This window comes from Rhinopithecus bieti, unplaced genomic scaffold (genome assembly GCF_001698545.2).
Source record: "Rhinopithecus bieti isolate Rb0 unplaced genomic scaffold, ASM169854v2 scaffold_61117, whole genome shotgun sequence".
NCBI classification, from domain to species: domain Eukaryota; kingdom Metazoa; phylum Chordata; class Mammalia; order Primates; family Cercopithecidae; genus Rhinopithecus; species Rhinopithecus bieti.
This window is the reverse complement of record NW_016824934.1, coordinates 3,483,991-3,504,701: the sequence shown is the minus strand read 5'-3', so window position 1 is coordinate 3,504,701 and position 20,711 is coordinate 3,483,991. Positions and strand designations below refer to the sequence as shown.

Below are 20,711 nucleotides of genomic sequence, written 5' to 3'. Positions count from 1 at the left end.
CACCTACCTGGGTACTGCATTGGTCCTTGGCCTCTGTGTCCATGGCGAAGAGCTTCTCAATCACTTCAATCTTCAGGTCGTTATCCAAAGATGTATAATAGTCTTCAGGACTATTGGGCTAGGGGCCAGGAAGGAGGGGGACAGAGTCAAAGATATGGCACTGGTCTCCCCAGAACTCCAGCACGGAAGAAGAAATGCATTCCCGGACCCAAAGGTTCAATTCCATTCCACCACATAACTATTTGTAGAGGGGCCACTAATTAACAAGCTGTATGAATTAGGTCAGTTCATCAACCTTTTTCAACTCCAGTCTCCTCATAAAATGAGGCTACTGTCGCTTCACAGGTTGTCCTTCTTAAGGAACAAACAGAATACAGGCTGCGGCCGGCAGGGCTGTGCAAACTGCAGCTCTATGCCACATACGGGATGTTACTGGCCTGCAGAGGGACTGAGCTGGGGGCTCAAAGCCCTTCAAGGAGCTTATTTCAGTGGGGTTGGGGGATGAACACTGAAAGGAAGGAAATAGCTCTGATACCTGGTAGGTAAGTGTCACGGCCACTCTAGGGAGCTCTGTGATAACTGGAGAAGGAGAAGGACAGTACCTGTCCCAAATGTCCCTTCAGCCATCTGGCAGCAGTCATACATAAGGAGCCCTCTCTGTGTGCTCGCCATAAGAGGGCTGCTCACCGTGGAGCAGCTGCTGCTGCTGGTGGCACTGGGGGTGGTGCTACCCGGGGCGGCTGCCTGGGGCACGGTGAAGGCAGGCAGGCTCCCAGCCTCGCTCTGGGTGCTGTGGCTCCTCAACTCTGTGGCCCACGGCTGGCTCAGGGGCAGGATGGCCTTGCCATAGGCTGAGGACTCCTCGAAGTTCTGATTCCCTGTGGAGACAAGGGCCTGGGAGGTGAACACCCACAACCATCAGGCTCACCCCAAGGCAGACGAGTCCCAAACACTGCAGAGAAGGCCCTAAGAAGGTCTGGAAGGCATGCCTGGGGCTAGGCACACCCTGGGGCTTAGCTGGGACACACGGGCCTCTGACTCTGGCTGAGTCAATGTAGAGACTCCCTGTAAAGGGAACAGTCTCCTGGAACATTTAATTTTCAGAGACTAAATATAGTAGGAGCCACTCTTCCCTAAGGAGCAATCCGGAAGGGTAGACAAGGAAGGTATGAGAGGAGAATTGGGCTATTTGCCTCAGTACTGCCACAAACAAGCTGCGAGACCTACTGGCCAAGGGCCCGCTGCATTTGAGATTCTCTTTAGCTGCAATCCTCACGTGGCTGCTGTAGAACACATCTAAAAGGAGCTGACACAGTCCAGGGTGAGCACCACTCTTGCAGCCACAGCAAGGCCAGAAGAGGGTGGCAGCGGGTTGCTAACTGGGGATCATGGGGCTTCAAGGGTGTTTCCAGGATAGGAGCAGCAGAGGGCTGAAAACCCTGCTAGGGTCCCCAGTGACTTACATCCCTAGAGACAGGCAGACACTTTAATGAAGTCGTTGGTTTGAGAGCTTAATCCCAGGCCTCAATATGTTCTCTGTGTTTTTGGAATTATCCTTCCCAACATTATTCCAACTTAGTTCTCTGCCTAAATAAGCAATCTGTCCTTCCAGACCCTGGTAGGAATTGGCCCCTTCTCTTTGACAGTGTCCAAGCTGCCTCGGAGCAGATCCCTCACCTCTCCCCTCCCTCTCCTCTCAGACTCTCACCACCCATGGTGGAGAATCGACTCCTCAGGGGAGTGTCCTCTCTTAACCCCTCCTCGTACAGCACTTGCTGAGGTCGGATATGGGATGGTCTTATCAGGGCAGAAGCGTGTGGTGTTCTTTTGTGCTCAGCAGAGCCTGGCCTCTAACAGGTGATTAACAAGACATGGGGAAGGGGCTGGGGTAGCTCTGGTTAAGAAAAGCTGTAGCCAGGGAGGCCTGTTACGGTAAGAACTCTTCCCAGCCCCAACAGGGTTCCAGGGGCCTGGCTTAGCTAAGAAGCACCCACCGAAATCCAGAGAGATGATGGCGTCTCCTGGAGTGGGAGCCAGCTGGGCCAGCTCCTCAGGCTCCTCCTTTAGCTTGGTGAAAAGGAAGTTACTCTTCTCAGACGCAGCCCCCTTGCCACTGCTATCAAAGATGCTGTTCATGGCCATCAGGTGGGGCTTGAACAGGGATTCCGTCTGGTCCATGGAGAACACCACGTCATTCTTCTCAATCTCACTAATGGGGGAAAAGAACCATTCAGACCTTCCACATTTTCTAGAAAAATTCTGCTCCCCCCGATGCATGGAAACCCTGACAGCTAAGCTCTCAGACAAAAAATGGGTAGGACCCCAGGCACTGGCATCTTATAAAGAACCACACAATAGAAGTGTGTGAGCCATGGAGGTAGTGACAACAGAGGTATCCTCTGAATGTATGTCCATTTCGGATCCTGTTTTATTAAATATTATTGCACTTGAGTGGGGTGGTATGTATGAGGTCTGAATGCTTTTGTTTTTCTGTTTCTAGAAACAGCTAGAAATGACCTCCTCTAGCTTTCTTTCCAGGTACTATAGAGTGAAGGCATGACATCTTTTTTTCCCAAAAGCATGAGCAATTCTCTTTCCTTTTTCCCCATTCAGAAAATATTGGCTACTGTGTGCTATCTGCCTCCCCACCTGGGTCAGATGCATGGCATAAATGACAGATGACAGGGAAAGGGCAGAAAAAAAAATCCCAACCAATCCCAACCCAGTATCCCACTGTTCTAAGACATCCACAGGAATCCTCTCAGTCACTAGGGTTAGCCCTGCAAGAGCTCCCTGAGGTGGTGCCCAGGGCGCTGAGAGGCCTGGCATCTCCTAGGCCTGTCATCCTCAGTCTGGGAAGCTTGGGCACCCCCACATACCCTGCACCAAGGCCTGCCAGCCCTCACACACTCACCTCAGGACGTAGTTGACACACATGATGCACTGGGGCTGCAGGTTGCGAGGGTTGTAGATGACTGTCCCCTGGGTTTCCAGCCACACGTAGCCCCCATGCTTTGCGAGCATCCGGTACTGGCCACTTACTACCTGACCCTTGGTGCACACTAGGGGAGAAACAGAGCTGAGCTTAGGGAGGTGGGGCAGGGGTGTGCACCACAGGCTCAGCAGATCCCATGGGAGGGCAGTCTAATCTACAGAGGAACAGACAGAACAGGGCACCAGGACAGTGAGGACCAGGGAGAGTGACCTGGAGGGAGCTTAGGGATCACCTCAGCCAACTCTTCATTTTAAATCTAGGAAAAAGAGGTGGGAAGAGGTGAAGTGACTCGCCCAAGGCTGTCCACTGAGGGAGGGACCCACTCACCGTGCAGCTGTGCAGTGGCCCATCCCCAATCCCTGGACAAGTCAGGCTCACAGACCAGCTCAGCTATAAGCAGAACCAAGACCAGAACCTGCCTTACTTTCTTCACGGGGTTCAATGGGAAGAAGCCCCTTCACACTGGGTAAGGGGAGCCATCCCCTGTCAAGCACTCCAGGTTGGGGGACTTCTAAGCAGCTTGGAGAAAGCCTGACCTCAGGGCAGTTTTTTTTTTTTTTTTTTTTTTCTTTGCAGCAGACCCACCACCAAAACCTGCTTATGAATAAAAGCATTTAAAAAATTGATATCTTTGATTTTTCCAGGTCATCTGTCAGGCTTGCCACCTTTCGGTGCATCGAAGGTTTGTGATCCACAGCAAAGGCGGAGGCGAACCACCTCACCCTTTCTCATTTGGGGTTGAGAAATGTCTGGGACCCTGGCAGCCCACACACAGTCTCTTCATAAGCTGTAATAAATGTCTTACACTCCTTCTTCTCTCAACTGCCCAGCTAGGCTTCCTGCTTGTGAGGTTTTTCCTCTTCTAGATTGTTCTACCAAGTGTTCATTTAAAAAGTGCTTTTATTGTCTACCTTGGGGAAGGGTTTCACATCACAGGACTGTCCTTCCCCAGTCCAGAATGCTCCATCTTCTTCCATTCAAAAGGAATCAGTACATCTCTTTAAAGTCTAATAATGTTAGAATTTTTGGTATTTTTCTGAACTGCCCATTCCTTGTGAATTTATAGAACTCCAGCTCAGAAGCTCCCAAATCACAGAGACATTAGGAAACAGCATGGAGGGAGGATTGGGAAATCTTGCTAGTTTGGGGATTTTGAGAAAGGAACAATCCTTCTTGGTTTTGGTTTCCTCCTCTGCAAAACAGGATATTGATAATAATAGTAGCAATGGTAATAATCGCCATCATTAGCTACCCAGTGTACCACTGCCACTTGTCCTGAGGATCGAATGTATCTACATGGCTTATCAGGCACATAAGTGTTGACCAACTGTCACCAACAAATTTTGTATAGGAAAAGCCACCTCTTTCTTAGAGGTACTAATACGTATTGTGCCCATGCCCTGTCACAGACAATTTGTTATAGGTTGGTAGATAGTGTCATGAGGGGCCACTTGGGAGGATATCCAGGTTCTCCTGGTAGGCTTGCAAGCCTCCTCCTCATTCGTCAGCCCCATACAGCTGAAGAATGTGGCTGTCTTCATACTAGTGCAGTTTAGTAATCCTTTACACTTATGTTTTGCTTTCCTCTTCAAAATTTTAACAAGCACCTGCAAGGTGCAAGAATTCCCGTAACTTACATTTGTATAGTGTTCAAAACTATCTGATAAGATGAATTCATTTCTGCAAAGCATTTAGAACAGTGCCTGGCACATAGGGCACTCACTAAGGATTAGGTCATCATCACTGCATTTCATAGGCAACACCATGGGGTGCCTGTTATTATTCCCACTTTACAGCTGAAGAAACTGAGGCTTAAAACTACTGATTCCACCTCAGTGGAAACAGTAGACAGAATTATAGTTCAAATTAAAGATTCCTAGTCTAAGCTTTTCTGTTTGCTCTTGATTTTAAAATTTTACCTTCAATAAAACACATACCTATTTGAAGTATACAGTTCAACAAGTTTTGACATACGTACAGTGAAGACGTAGAACTTTTCCATCACCGCCCCACCACCCCATTTTTTATGCCTCTAGGCAATCTTCATTCCCACCCTGGTTCCAGGCAACCACTCTTCTGCTTTTTGCCACTATATATTCGAATTGTCTTTTCTAGATTTCCATGTAAGTGGAATTGTATAGGAGTATCTACTCTTGTGTCTGGCTTCTCTACATTTAGCATGTTTTGAGATTCATCATGGTGTTGCAGGCATTTGTGGTTTATTCCTTTTCATCAGTGAGTTGTATTCCGTTGCATGGATGTACCATAATTTGTTTATCCATCTGCCTGTTGATGGAGGTTTGAGTTGTTTTCAGTTTTTGGTTGCTGTAAACATTTATGCATAAATCTTTGTATGGACATATTTTCATTTCTCGTGGGTGCAGCTAGGAGTGCAATTGCTGGATTACATGTAAAGTATATGTTTGCAAGAAGCTGCCAAATTATTTCCAAAGTGGTTGTATCATCTTGTCTAATCTTTTAAACAAAATCCTGTGCCACAGGAAGGATAAGTATTTTCTTTTAATACAAGGAAACTAAGGCCAGAGGGTTATGATTTGCTTCACAGCTTACAAGACAATAGTGAGAGAGTCTGAGCTACACAACACGTCTTGTGGCTCCTAGTACAATGGTCTCTTGGTTAACTGGGTCTACAAATCACTGGGAAGACCAAATTTGCTGTTGCCACTGTCCTAAACCATCATGGACTCAGCCAAGGAAATAACTTTTATCCTCTCTGCTCTCCCTTTAGCTGTGCCAGAGGCTCCTCTGCTGCAGTAAAATGATTCTTGCACAATTTCAAGTGCCTGTATTTAACTTATTTAGACGGTCCTTAATGCAAACCAAATTCAGCGCTCTTACTCTTTTTGATCAAACAGTGCAGCAAGCAAAGGTTTTAACTGCATTTCTAACAATTGCAGGCAAGGGCCTGCTCTGTCAGTAGAATATAATTAACGCCAGCTTTCTAATCATCTGGTCATTAATGCCAGCCTTAGTGAAGGGCCTGCTGCTTAATAGATAGGAAAATAAGATTAAAGGCCATAAAAAGCCTAACAGCACATAATATCCTCATATAACAAAGGGAAACTGACCCCTAACCTCGCCCCCAGAGTAACAATGTACAAATTATTAATCCATTTGGAAATTACAGCTTTCAATGATCTAAATCTGGTTGAGCTTCTCCAGGCATTTCAACGGTAAACCTTTACAGGCTAAGACATACATGTGTGTCAATGGGGGACCCCAGTGTGTGACTCTGGACCCGTCTCAAACCTGAGCGTCCAGTTATTCTAGAGCATGTGTGTGACTCTGTAGTGCAACTTTATTTGCAAAACCTCAAGGACAAACGAGAGACACGGGTCAGGGGCAAGGGGCAAGCTCCTGTCAGTTATAACTGTCATTAACCCATTTTCCAACCCATGCAGATTTCCCTTGGCTGGTTGTGGGCTTGTCCCTTTGCTAGCTACGGGTTTCTGAGCTCAGGGCAGCTTTACTTGGCTCTATCAGGGGGAGAGAGAGCCTGTGATTTCTATTTGGGCTGTGAATTACCTTTTAGTGTGCCTAATGCGTAAATACATGGATTCAGTGAAAAGCACCTTATTTTCTCTAGAGTCAGCAGAAAACATGAACCATTTTTATCCTAACCCTTTTTATGGATTGAAGATGTTCTAAGAAGAATGAGAGGGAAAATCCTTTTATATGCCTAGTGAGAAGTCACAATTTTCTTTCCTTTGACAGTAGCTTCTTCTGCTTTCCCATCCTAGAAGATAAAAGACGATACTGTCCTCCAAGAATTCCCAGAAATTTTTACATTTGTCCCTTGCTTTGGCTTCACCCTTAGCTTGGAAGGAAGGTTAGACTTTTTTCCCTAGTTTTACATCTAAAGTCAGGAAGGTCCAGAAAGCCAGGCCCTGGGGGAATCAGTGGGTCAGCTGGGCCAGAGCCTGGGCCCCTGAGTCCCAGTGCCTGGATGATTCTGTCACCTGCCTTTGAAAACAGGAACCCCTCAGGGACCAGGAAGCATGAAGGAATCCCAAAGGGAAGGCTGGAACCAGATGTTACAATTTCAAAGCTTGGGCAGGCTAAGGTGGGGTCACATTCACAGGCATAAAAGAGTACCTCTACCCCTACCCCATTTCTGGGTTCCTGAGTGGGGCTGAATCTAGGTGGTGGTGGTGGTGGTTGTTGTTGTTGTTGTTGTGTGTGTGTTTTGCCAGAGAGCACAGTGAGAAGCTTCTCTGAGATATCATAATGGGCCCTGTTGTACTGTCAAATCAAACCCAAAGCCATAAGGAAGAGGCAGAGGAACCAATAAGAAAGAAAATATCTCACTCCTTAAGAGTGTTAACCATGTTCACATACAGCTTGTGGGGTTGTGACTCTGTTGGCTGCTCTGAACTTGGCTGTCCTAGCCTTGGGGTAGATGGATGGATTTAGGAACCATGGACAAATGGCTGCACTTCATTTTCTCCATTGCCAGCAGGGCCATTGGGAATCTTCTCAGACTTACTTTACCAATTTTTAATCCTCCCATAATCCTCTCAGCACCACTGTCTATACCACTGTGGGCACTTGTTTTGACGCATTCTTTTCCAAATGTAGTTTTGCCCATGGGTTTATATAGTGCATTTAGTGCCTGTTCTGTACCAGACCCTATGCTAGATACTGAGGTTAAAGATATGAGCCACTTGTTCCCACAGAGCCCACAGTCCTCTTTTTTTCCTCAGAAATAAGATCGCTTAGGACAGGAATCAATTCTACCAACTTACATCACCCCCAGTGGGCCAAGTACAGGGTTATAGGCCCAGAGCCCTTGCACAGTGATAAGTTGCATGGATCCAAGGGAATGGTCCTGGATCACCTGCCTATAGGAAGCCTGAATTGGGAACATAGCCAAGGATACACTCTAGAACTTCTCTGTCCAATATGGTAGCTACAAGCCAAGTGTGGATATTTACATTTAAAACTACATTGTATAAAATTCAGTTCCTTGGTTTCTCTGGCCACATTTCAAGAACACTTCCACTGCAGAAAGTTCTATCGGGCAGCCCTCTTCTAGAGTCCTTGCACAACTCAGGCTTCCTTCAAACTGCAAAGCAGAGTTTCCATACGCCATCCCTGGGTTGCCTGGACAGCCTTTTCTAAAGCTCCCTTGATCCAGCAAGCAAGCTCTCTGAGAACTGTGGCCTACCTCAACACATGTGGTAAGCTGGACCCATAATATTTTCCCTTCTGTTCAGCCTGAGCCTCCCCGATCCTTCAAGGTCCAACTCGAGTGTCCTTTCCTCAACTCCCCCTGCCCTCCTCTTCTGTGAACGTATGTACTCGAATCTACAGCATGCACCCAAGTTAATGATATGTTGAATTACATGTTACTCTCTACAGTGCTGTGCTACAGGGTGTACAAACCACTGACTGCACACAGGCACTCCCATACCACAGAGGTATGGGAGACTGAGACTCAACCCACCCTCTAGTGTCTCAGCTGTGTACCTTGGCACGGATGTGTCTCCCTGGAGGAAGTGTCCTTTTTCTGATATGCACCAAGGAGTCTATAGGCTGGTGGCCAGCCTTGGTTTTCTAACCATCTTGAGGGCATGAGTCTTGTCTGCCACACAAGACAGCAGCTCTGTGGAGGAAATGACCTGGTCTTCTGTCTCACCAATCACCCCCCACTCAAGGCCAGATACCACAGACACAAGGAAGCCACAAGGGGCACTCCTGGAACTCACAGTTCTGGTGACTCTTGGTCATGTTCTCGGAGTCTAGCGCATGGTAGAATTCATAGGCTGAGCGGCCAAGCAGCTCCTCAGGGTGGTAACCAATCAGTTCTGTGATTCTGAGTTTTCAAAAAGGCAGCATGTAAGGAAAAAAGACCATATTAACTTAGCACAGCATGTAGGCAGCACCTAACCCCAGAAGGCAAATCAAACACACACATGCAGACGAACACAATCCAGACTTTCTTGTTGTACCATGTATCCAAGCAAAAGAGCACTGTGCTCAATCTACAATTGCAGGTTTAACCAAACCCCTGTTGTTCCTGCCCTTCCTGAAGCCATGTTTGGGAGGAGAGAAAAGCACCAGTTCTGAGGACTCCCTCTCCCCACCACCCCGGTACACACACGTCTGTTCTCCAAGTACCACTGGAAGGGGCTCACCCCCAAGTTTTTGCAGATGAGGGAGTAGACATCCAGGAAGGGCAGACAATTGCTTGATGCCTACACAGGTGTCCAGGGACAGAGCAAGAATGAAAACTGGGGCCTCTAGTTGCTATGTCAAGCTCATTCTAGTAGAAGGCAGTATAAATGAAACATGAAAATTATGTGGCCCCAGGTAGAGCCACCTTTGTCTCTGTGTCAACCAGCATGTGAGAGGGAGTCCAGGCAGGCAGAGGCAGTCTGTGCTTAAACCTTCACTTTTCTGCAGGGCCTGCCTGTGACCTCAGGTGCCTTCAGACACGAGGTTTGCCTTCCACGACTTTTTCTACTTGTCCCTCACATTTCAAGGAAAGGAGGGCGGCAAGGAGGTGCTGAGAGGAAGAAATATTAAATCATAGTCACAGAAATGTCCCTTATCATACTCGAATAGGCAGCTCTGAGATGACAGCACTTGGCTGTCATTTCAGTGTCCCTTTCTTCATTCTGTAAGGTATCTGGTTTTGATGGGAAGTGGGCAGAGGAAAGGGTACATGTGGAGAACCATGAAGGATCACTTAACACTCTTAGGACGCTTTGTTCTGTGCTGGAATCACTAAAATAAAAAAAAGCCCTGCCTGAGAACCACCAGGTTGGCTGCTTTACCCAATATCATGTCCTACTATATTAGGCTATATAATACCTCCATATTATCTCTCAAAATCTAGGTTCTCTCACAAACTTTAAATAATGGCTTCGCTGTCTTGTTTATGTGGCCTATCACAAGTTAGAAGTGATGCCACAGTCTCATTATTACAACTCTACTTTGGAAGGCGTGACTCCTGGATACAGTCCTGTAATTTATCCTTGTAGGGGATCAATAACATGGAGAGGAAAGCAGAAGCAGAAAGCAGAAGCAGTGGCTCCTTATTTCCTGTCTCTGCTCTCAACCCACCCCCCAAACAGGTCAGCTTTCATATGTCTGTCAGACCAAATTGCCCTAAAATACTATTTGCATCCTGCCACACCCCTATTTAAGTATCTACAACTTTCACTTTTGCCAACCAGACCAAAAGTAAATGCTGCCTAACTTTCAGTTCTCCCCAGAACCTACTCTCCACCTTTTGAGCAATTCCATTTTCAACTCATCTGTAAAATGTTAGGCACTCTCTGTCATGGAAGACCCCTCTCCCCTCAGTTCCTCATGCCTGGAAAACTCATTCTTGCTGCAGAAGCTTTATGCCTTCTCTTCTCCCCTCTTCTCCCAGCCCTGACACCTCCAGGACCAGCTCAAAGCCTCATCTTCTCCACAGAGCCCTCTCCAATTCCTCCAGCATGACATCTCTCATGAAGTCCTAAGGAGTATGCACAGTATTACAGAAAATTATGCATTTGTCTCCTCACATCCTAGGCTGTCAACCCCTGAACTCAGGGACCACTTTCTCCTTTTGCTTCCTCTATAATGGGTGCTTAGTAAAAACCTCAACAGCTGACCAGTAGATTGATTTTCTCTTTGAACCTACGGTACAGACAGACACCTGTCTATCCCAATACTGCTAAGGAACCTGGGCACTAAGGATCTACTTTTCTTTCTAGAATAATGTGATTAACTGTCTCAATGCACACACACACATGCACACATGCACACACACACATATATACACACACACACACACACAGAACCTGTCATGATATTCTATCCATCCTTTCTTCATTCTATAAGGCATCTGGTTTTGAAGTGGGCAGAGAAGAGACAAGTTCTCTGCTTGGGTGAGACTTTGGAGGTTAAAGCCTTTGTCAAACAAGGAGCAACTCAACAGGGCTGAGAGGCTTAGGTCTCAGCTGATTCAGCCCAATGGAGATTTCTCCAGTGAGATCCTAGCAGCTCATTTGTGCCAGCCAGCTAGTCTCAGAGCAGAAGGATCTGTCCCTTCGCTTGACCCTGAGCAGAGAGGTCTCTGAACTCACTAGCAATGGATACATTATCTGGCAACCTGACCCTGGGGCTGGCACCCAAGTACACCTTGACAAAGGTGGAGACTGGGGGGAACAAGGAGACAGAACAGTGCTGGTCCTACGATCAACTAGCTTCGCTGCTGGGTCAGATGACTTTCAAGCTTAGCCTGGGAACTAGAACTGCATGAGTGAGCCCTGCTGACAATGGGCTGACCATCTACAGGCTCACTGACTTGCCAGATAAACTGCTTCTGTTCCTGGGCAGGTATAGAATTTTCTAGAGACCCTCCAAAATGAGTCTACTGGCATGCTAGGAAAGATGTCTTTCTACTCTCTGAAGGAATTAAATTTCCTTTCGAGATTAGAATCTTTAAATTAAAATGTTCAAAGTAGATGTTTATTACAATCAGCCTCATAATAAAATGTTTATCTAATTAATGTATCATCCATTCAAAGGCACACAATGGGCATGTTTTGGAAGTGGACAAACAAACCTAGATTTCAGAACTGCCAGATATCTTCCCAGTAGCAGCTTTCATTTATCTTGTCAACTAAAATAAATATTTAATGTCTTTCTTCATTGCTTTAAACAGACTACTATAAAAACTGGGAAATACACCACATCCCAAACACAATTGAAGAACATTTGAGTTGTCAAACTTCACAAAGCCAGGAAACCCCAACTTAAAGCTCATGGTCATTTGCCCCCATGTGCAGGCACGTAGACGCCAGTGGGGAGGTTAATGAACCGAGCTTGTTTATAAGGTCGCTCCTACGGCACACAAGGGCCTTCCCCGCTCATTTCCCCCAGGCTCCAGACAAGCCTTCCAAGCTGGGCTGTGATAACACGGGTTCATCTGCTCTCTCCATCAGGGGCCAGGGAACTGGTTGTTTTTTTTCTTTCTTTCTTTCTAATTAAGGACCCCTGACTCACTGGGAAAAAGAAAATCAGTTGGAGGTCACCCATAAATGTAAAAGTCAACTCAGTGGGGCTATTCTAAGAGAAGAGAGAAATGTACAAGGACTTAATTCACCAGATTTCAAACATAAGAACAGAGGATACTTTTTAATAATAAAGTCAAAAAACAGCACACCAAGGATGCAGTGAGGAGAGAGATGCAGATAGATAGGCAGCCACAAGGAGGCAGAGGAAGGATGAAAGGAAATAGGAAATACGGTTTTAAAGGGGGTTGTTAAACTCTGAAGTTGGTGTTACCCCAAGTGCCTATGTGGGCCAGCTCTCTGAGCTCCAGACTTCAGAGTGAGATGTGCCTTCAAAATGTAAAATGAATGATTCATTGCCCTTTACTCTCAAAACTGTTGAGAAGCTCTATTCAAAATACACCACCTCTAGCAGAGTGCTTGCAAAAAAATTTCTCTCTTGGCTTCAGTGTGAGTGCTGCCACCTCAAGTGGCAGAGAGAAATCCACCCAAAGGCCTGAGAAGGCTCGCTCTTCTTCCCCGCGTGTAATCGCCAGCACCCATCCATGTGTGGTGCAGCGCCACAGTCCTTGACTTGAGATGCCACTGCCTGGAGTCACGCAAGATCTGGCTGCAGTTTTTACCCCGTTCCCTACACGAGTAAAGGATTTGCTAGGTAAATTAATCATGTAAGCAAGATGGTGAGAGAGTATTTAAACTGTTTAAGAGGATAAAAGTTTTAAGTACTTCGTAACCACCTATTTGTTTTCCAAAGAATGTATCTGCTAATAAATACCTCAAGTCGGCTTGCTTTCCTTCCACACTCTGCCCATCGCCTCTCCTCAGCACCCCGTGATTTATCTCATTTTGGTTTCTATATGTGCTTATAAGCTTTGACACTACATTTCCTTACTAATACCTACACTGTTCACTAACTCAGATTTCAGCGCCTTTGGTTGGTTTTAATGTATTTTCATCTAGATTTTGTTTGCTTTAAACAGTACTTAAGCCTTGTGTTTTCCTCAAATACTACATGGTTATATGAAATCTATAAAACCAGCTCTGTAATTAATGGGAAATCCATTTCTATCCTATCTATCTGTGGAGTGTTACAGGGTACCTGTGGGGGTAAGTATATACATAGGAAGGTTGCGTGTGTGTTTTTACAACTTATGGCTCTTTATTTATAGTTATCCTTACTGATAATATCTTTAGGATCCTCAACCTTTCCCTCACTTTTACCATTTTTACTTATTCTCAACTTCATTGTACAAAAACAATTCACCATAAATTTATCCACAGAACTTGGAATGTAGGCATCTTGATTTATTAAACTGTAACTCCTGATATTAGTATGTCCTATGTTGTATGAATCCAATGACAAAACAGGGTTGCCCTCAAATTCTTTATCTGTAAAAATTATATGACCTTCTTTGTTGATTTGAAATTTTACTGTAATTTTGAAAACTTTTCCCCTCGTGATACTGCTCCTATCCACATAATTTGGTTTTATAATTTATTTCTAAGATACAGGAAGACTCCTACAACTGACAGAATCGTAGTAGGATGATATGATAATTAGAAAGGCTTTGCTTCTATCTCCCTGATGGCTTGGTTTCCTTCACAGTTCTCTCTTTCACCACTAGATGGCACCTCCACATGAATTTAAGAACCACCCTATTTTAAAGTTAAACTACTTGGGAACAACTTTTGTCTTCCTTTTGGGTAAATGGAACGTTGTATTTTGTACCATTCACTGTGGTTTCATTAAATGGCTTATGTCTCAAACTCTCAACTCCTGGCGATCAGGAATCATCTCTTTTACTTTGATGTAATGGTCTCTAGCACACAGTTACATGGCAGATGCTCAGTAAATGACAGTTCGTAACTGGTTGCTCAGTATTTTGGGAAACAGAGTATAATGCCTATATTTGAGTCATAAATGAAGAAAAGATCATTCATTCCATCAATTATCAGGACATTTTTCTTTTACCCTGCTACTCAACTTACTCCCTTGTTAGAGCAGTTGACCATAGGTACATAAATGTGATTGACATATTAATTGTTATGAAATTTACTTTTTAAAGTGTTTACTATTTTTAAAATAATTAATGCAGGACTTAATATGGTACTCTGATCCCTCATTAACAGGAGGACAAATGCATTTTGAACCATCTGTATTCCTTTATTCAATTTCAGATGTTTCAGAAAAGGTTGTTTCAGATTCAACTGATTTGACCTGAGAGTTCAGTGTAAAATTAGAGTTGTCTTTTTCTCTTCCACTTCTCTCCCTTCTTTCCTGTCTGCTTTCATCTTTTTCTCCATGACCCTTTTTCTTTTTTTGCTTGATTGTGTCTGTGGTCTCAGTATATCTAAGACAAGTACCAAACTGTTTCAAAATTGATTTTGTGGATTCTAACTGCCATACATTTTCTTCAGATTCTAACATTTCTTGTAGGAAAACAATCCCCTTTGTGGGAATCACAGCCCCTTGTGCAGATGTCATTAAACCTAGTGAATTTCCTGATTAAAATGGAGAACCCCTCACCCCATTAGGTGTCATGGACAGGCATTGGTTTTTGCAGCATTTGTCTCTGAAGGGGAATTGAGGTGGAGAGTGTGTATATGTGTCCATGTGCATATGCTTCTCCCCATCCCAACACAAAGAGTGAAAACAAAACAAGCTACCAAAACCAAAAAATCCCAGGCCTCATCAAAGCAATTAAGATATAACACTTAGGGATTAAGGACTTAAAATAGTCACTTCATCAACTGTCTAAGCCACGTCTGTGCCCTTGTTAACTAATCTGCTAATCGGTTAAACACAACTTCTGTGTGACACAGCATTCTATGTCTTTAAATGCTTCTACATGCAGCTCTCCAGCACCACTGAATTCAGACTTGGGGCCATGTAATTAGATTTCTTGAAAGGCAAGATTTTGCTGAAAATGCAGTGTGTCCCACAGAACTTATAAGCAATATCACCCTCTACATTATGAGTCACAAAGTCCTAAATCACGAGGCTTCATACTTCCTTTAAGCCAGAAGCTACCCTGCCTACCAGCCCTGAGCCAAACTAAGAAGTCAGCAGAGCGTCTTTCCCCTTTCTATGTACATTTCCTCTCCAGCCACATTTAGACATCCAATTCCTTGTGTTTCTCTCGCTCTTCTTTTGTCCAAAGGTTAGTACCTTAAGAAAATTACCTGAAACTCATTTAAACCAAGATAATGAATAAAGGATAATGCTGAATTACCCTTTCCAGAGGATTTCTTCTCACTGTAACAAGGATCAAAATCTTAAACTGAAAAAAAATCTCTTCTATTATCTAGGGATGCCAAGTTATTTTCTAGGACAGTAGGGTTTTCCCAGTGCTTATGGAGTCACATTACGGATGTGCTTCACTCACCAGGGTGAAGCACGTATCTGACTTTCATCATCCACAGCACTATATATGCTCCCAGGCTACATGGCTAGGTCGGCTTGAGCCACTTCACCTCACAGCCAGTGACACAGGAGCTATGCACTGGGATTGTCCATGTTATCTCACAAGACTACTGAGAGGGGTGCATGAAGCTGTGTCTTCTGCCCAGAACATTCACTTGAATACAAAGACTGCATCTGATAAATAACCGTACCTATAACATGGATTCCTACAGTGCCTGTCACTAAAAGGGCGATCTTCTTCTTGAACCACCATCATTATCACCACCACCACCACCACCACCACCACCACCACCACCACCACCACTACCACCACTAACAATTACAATAAATGGTGACTGTGTCGAAGTTCCAGGACGAAAGGCTTCATACATGACATTTTCTCCCTATGAGGTTAGAGCATTTCTTTCTACTTATATAACTTCCGACTAGCTACAAAAGCTGTGAGTCTTGGCCCTACTGTGGTCAGAACTGACGGACAGGAATGACTCAAGGATACTTTTACAAAAGTTCTGAAATTGTGCCACAAGTGGTGGCCAACTCTAAGAAGGGGCGACCAACCAACACCAGGCCAGTCTGGAATCAGAGGAAAGAAACCCCATCCTGGAGAGGAGGGTCCCTCCCATGAAGAAACCAGCTGCCCTTGGGATGTCCAGCTGATAAGAGAAAAGTGGATAGGCCTGGGGGAGGCTGAGCAGGAGCTTTTTTCCTGGGGTTCCGTGGTTTCCTGCTGGCTGAATAAGACAAGGCAGATTCTTGCTGATCTGGGGGTCAGATTCTTCCTCTTCCTGCCCCCCAGCCACTAACTGCCTTCAGAAGTGATTTCGGCTCCTTGAGTTTAGTGGAAGATTTTGCTTTGGAGGTGGCCAAGGACAGGAAGTAAGATATAAGCAATAACAAGAAGCCTCACATGTGTTGTGGTGTCTGGACTTCTCAAAGTGTTTGCACTGTCATTATCTCATTTTACAACGACCCCATGAAACAGGTTGAGAAAGTGTTATCTCTGTTTTGGAGAAGGGGAAACTGAGATCTCAGGGTCTCCTGAGGAGAAACCCTAGAAGGTGAGAAAAGAGTGGCAAAGAGCTGCGATGGGAACTATCACCCTGGGACACATGGCAGCTCTAGATGCTGCAGAAAGCTGAGGTCAGGCGGGGAGATCTCTGCCAGGAAGAGCACATCCGGGGTGTGCTGCTCAGCAAGCCGCAGTGGCACTTACTCAAGCCAGGCCTACCCTGGGCCCAAGTCTTTTGCATTTCCTGCCCTCCCTGGGGCCGGGCATTGCTCCGGGCATTGGTTCTCCCCATCTTCCTCCTCCTACCTCCCATCATCAGGCTCCACAGTCCCAGAGGCAGGGCTGGTGGGGGAGTTAGGAGCTGTAGGGTGTTTAAATACTCCCACCTATGACAACTCCAGCCTCTTCCCCACCTGCTTCAATCTTCTAAATGAGGTAAGAATCCGAGAGGGCATGACTTGCATAAGCAGTCTTAGGCAATCTTTCAACAACTCTAATAAAGGTGATAATAAGAGCTAACACTGAACATTTATTACTAAATTTGAACCTAGGCCATCTAGTCCTGAAGCCCATGCTCTTAATCACTACTGTGACTCCGAAGAGACACTGGGCCTGGCACTGGGGGTTTAGCGTCTAGCTTAGCTACCTTCATCTTAGCCTTCAAAATGGCTGAACAACAGCTGGAATGGAGTTGCATGCAGGAAGGAATAAGGCAGAGGGAAAGGCTCAGTCAGTAATGGAAGAGGGTCTGTCTCCAGGGCAGAAGCTGATGCTCCTTACTGGCCTCTGAAGCAGGAGTACAGATGGAAGTTTTTAGACTCTTCTCTTTCTCCTGCATCAGAAGACCACCTTGAGAATTTCCTCAGGAGCCTGATACATGTATGGAGAAATATGTTCACACCACAATGATGAGAAGAGTTGCACACCAGGAAAGCTCTGCAGATGGACCCTATAACTCTGTCCATGGGAGACCACCAAATACAGTACCGGGAACCTCTGAGGGGTACTGATGCAATGAAACAGTGGCACAGGTCCATGAACATGGCACCCGGCAATACCACGTCTATGTCCAGTTCCATACGTTTAATACAGGCACAACTCCCCCCACACACAGGTAAGACCCATCTCTGCCCACAGCATACACACTTATGGCCCCCTACCTGTCATCACAGTAGGTGAACTTCATGTCCATACTGTGGCGGCTTAGGAAGGTCTTGCTGTCCAGGGGGATGTCCATGTGGGATGGGTGCTGGATTGGTTCACACATGATGATGAGGCAGGACAGCAGGGGCTCCTTGTAGCCACACAGACTATTGTGAGGAGGGCAGTTGTTGTAGACTTTCACTTGGCCCGTGCAGTGCAAGACCTGAGATAGGCATGGAAGGGTCAGACATGGGGCTGAGTGCTGGGGGTGGGGGTAGGGCCTTAGGCATCCCCCACACTGCTATCGCCCTACACCTGGGACTCCAACCCAGGCCTCATGTTGCCCTACCTTCCAGGTGGCTGACTTGAGGTTGACAGTACGGCCTCTGTTGGTGACCGTGCACTTCATCCTCATGAAGAAGTCTCGCTCTGTGGACATGTCTTTGCTTTTTTTCCCAAAACCAGAGCCTGAATGTGGAAGGATGGGAAGAATCAGCTGAAGTTAGTTTTGTATGGATATTCATGAGAGAGGCCCAGCTGCAGTTTTTCTTGGCAGCCTATTGTTTGTATTTTCCAAATATCTGCTCTCTTAGGACCTGTAGTCTGCCATCAACACTGAGCTCCATCATGGCCTGTGGACTAATGGTTCCCACTCTCCAGCTTATCTCCTCCACTGGAGCATTAACTCCCACAAGGTAGGAGCTGCTCCATCATTTGATTTCCCATTGCTTCTGGAACATGGTCAGTGGTGCCTTCAGAGCAACGAGACAATGAGTGCCTACCAGCCACTAACTCAGCAACGCTTTTCTGGGGCAAGGACCAGGTTCTTGCAGAAATTCCAAGAGACAATCTGGGTGAGGCCACCGTTACTCCAAGAGTGTAAGCCTCACAGGTTAGAAATGTCTCTCAGACACTCCCATCTTTCCTTTATATAACCTGTCTCTCAGGAGGAATTTAACCCCTCCTGTACTCCATTTGCAAAATGCAATAGCTGTGTTCAGGATACCATGCCATTAGCTTTCTCCCTGAAGTGACATATGTATCAAGGCTCTAGAGAGACTTCTGGTATGAATCTCCTTACAGTGGATTTGGTGAGCAAGTCCACTTTACAGATTAACTCAACCTGGATCATATCCTCTCTCAGCAAGAATTACATAAATCACCAAGACCAGCAATATAGCTTCCTTCCTTATAGTTGCCAAACAGCCTATCCATTCAGAACCATTTTCCACTTTTTATAAAACAAAGTAATGAATAGAGTGCCAGCTGAATCCCACTTGTGTGTGTCTAAATCCTGCCTACACCACCATCTCTGGTTCCTACTTTCAAAGATATAATCCTGCCCCTACCCAGCATCACAGAACAATCTAGAGCCTTCTTTCAAATAGTCACACTCCTTCCTCCAGGAAGTCACCAGCCCCTGCACTTAAACTTCCAGAGGACCTTGACTTGACTGACATATTCCTGAAGAGTTATATGTCAAAGGAATTGTGGCACCCTTGAACAAAACTTCAACATCCTTAGGGGACCCCACTCAGTAAGAGACTGAATAGTGAACATTTTAAAAAAAGGACAGAACATTCCTTCATCACGATTATAAAACCATTTCTCCCACACCAAATTATGATTCTTGCCATTTTAATTTTCAGAGGTGGGATTAGCATACAATGAGATATACCTGTATCTTGGGATCTGGCCCCACCACCAGGATCAGACCAGTTGTTGGGTATGAGGGGGCTGGAGGGATTCATTTGTGGCTGTTGCTTGGGTATTACTGAGGCCTTTTAACTTGCTAACCTCTGGATTCTCTCCATGCTGACATTGGATCTTTCCTTTTTTTCAGACGGAGTCAGGCTCTGTCGCCAGGCTGGAGTTCAGTGGCATGATCTTGGCTCACTGCAACCTCTGCCTCCTGGGTTCAAGTGATTCTCCTGCCTCCGCCTCCCAAGTAGCTGGGATTACAGGCATGCACCACCACACCCAGCTAATTTTTCTGTTTTCGGTAGAGGGTTTCACCATGTTGGCCAGGATGGTCTCAATCTCTTGATCTCGTGATCCACCCACCTCGGCCTCCCAAAGTCCTGGGATTACAGGCGTGAGCCACTGTGCCCAGCCTTGATCATTCTTTCTAAAACACTGCTCCACACAGATTACTCCACCCCTGCACAAAAACTTCAATAGTTCCCCCATTGTCTATGGAATAAAGTTCAAGGCCCTCCACCTGGCCTTCAAAGCCTGCCGCAATCTGCCTCATGGCTTTCTTTTCCTCTAGGAACTCACACTAACCCTTTAGGTCTAGATCATGAGTCCACCCACAGGCTAGCACCTTCAGTGAAGACTTGCTGATTCATGAGTTTGATCCCAAGTCCTCAATATGCAGGTCAAGAGATCTAAAGTTCTACTAAGATAATTAGAGGTCACTTGGCTGTGAATCATGGCACTTGAGAACTGAAAGGTCGTCGCCTTTGCCTAATCCAATATCAGCAATTTGAAAAGACAGACTGTGAGGAATAGAGAAGTAGGGTACTTGCTTCTGGTCACAGACTCAAACTCAGACTATGGTCAGTGGTTGAACTGAGACTAAGAACCCAAAGGCCCAAGGGTTTCTGGAGTAGAGAAGAAATCAATCTTTGGTTTTCTCAGGCTTTCTCAAGCTTTAAGCACCTACCCATTCAGAACATGAATCTCTTTTTAGAGAAATTTAGAAAGTCTGGTAGCCCTTTCCCCATAGAACCAGACAAGACATTGAGCAGCCCATGGGGTGCTCTCTGCCAGTGTGCTCTAGGACCCAGGTGGCCTAAGGCCTGCAGATGAGAGAGCAGAGGAGCTGGGTGAGGGAGCTGTGGCAGTGGTAGAAGAGGAGGTGGTTGTAATTCTGTACTTTGCAGGCTCAGTCTGTAACAGGGTGGAGGTGAGCCAATGAAGTATCTGCTTTTGCAGCATGTGTGGTAATAAGAGCCAAACCTTGTAGGCTTAGCCTCACTGCCTCTGTTATTCAGGTTGGACAAGCATAAGCCCCATGGCAGTGACAGGTGATATTATTAAAGAGGACATCTAGACATGCACAGAATCTGCCCAGACCAGTGACAGAATCTCTCAGGTTTGGAA

At 45.7% G+C, this 20,711-nt stretch overlaps 1 protein-coding gene across 1 annotated transcript in view; it reads right to left on the bottom strand.

The window, feature by feature from the left end:
• EPAS1 (endothelial PAS domain protein 1) overlaps positions 1-20,711 on the bottom strand; it is a 90,510-nt gene that overhangs the window by 7,810 nt on the left and 61,989 nt on the right. Inside the window, exons 5-11 of the mRNA XM_017862716.1 lie at positions 17,953-18,071; positions 17,621-17,826; positions 8,725-8,831; positions 2,915-3,062; positions 1,995-2,209; positions 688-878; positions 8-118 (exon numbers count right to left, since the gene is read on the bottom strand). Coding sequence (XP_017718205.1) covers positions 8-118; positions 688-878; positions 1,995-2,209; positions 2,915-3,062; positions 8,725-8,831; positions 17,621-17,826; positions 17,953-18,071 — 1,097 coding nt within the window. The remainder of the gene's footprint in view (positions 1-7; positions 119-687; positions 879-1,994; positions 2,210-2,914; positions 3,063-8,724; positions 8,832-17,620; positions 17,827-17,952; positions 18,072-20,711) is intronic.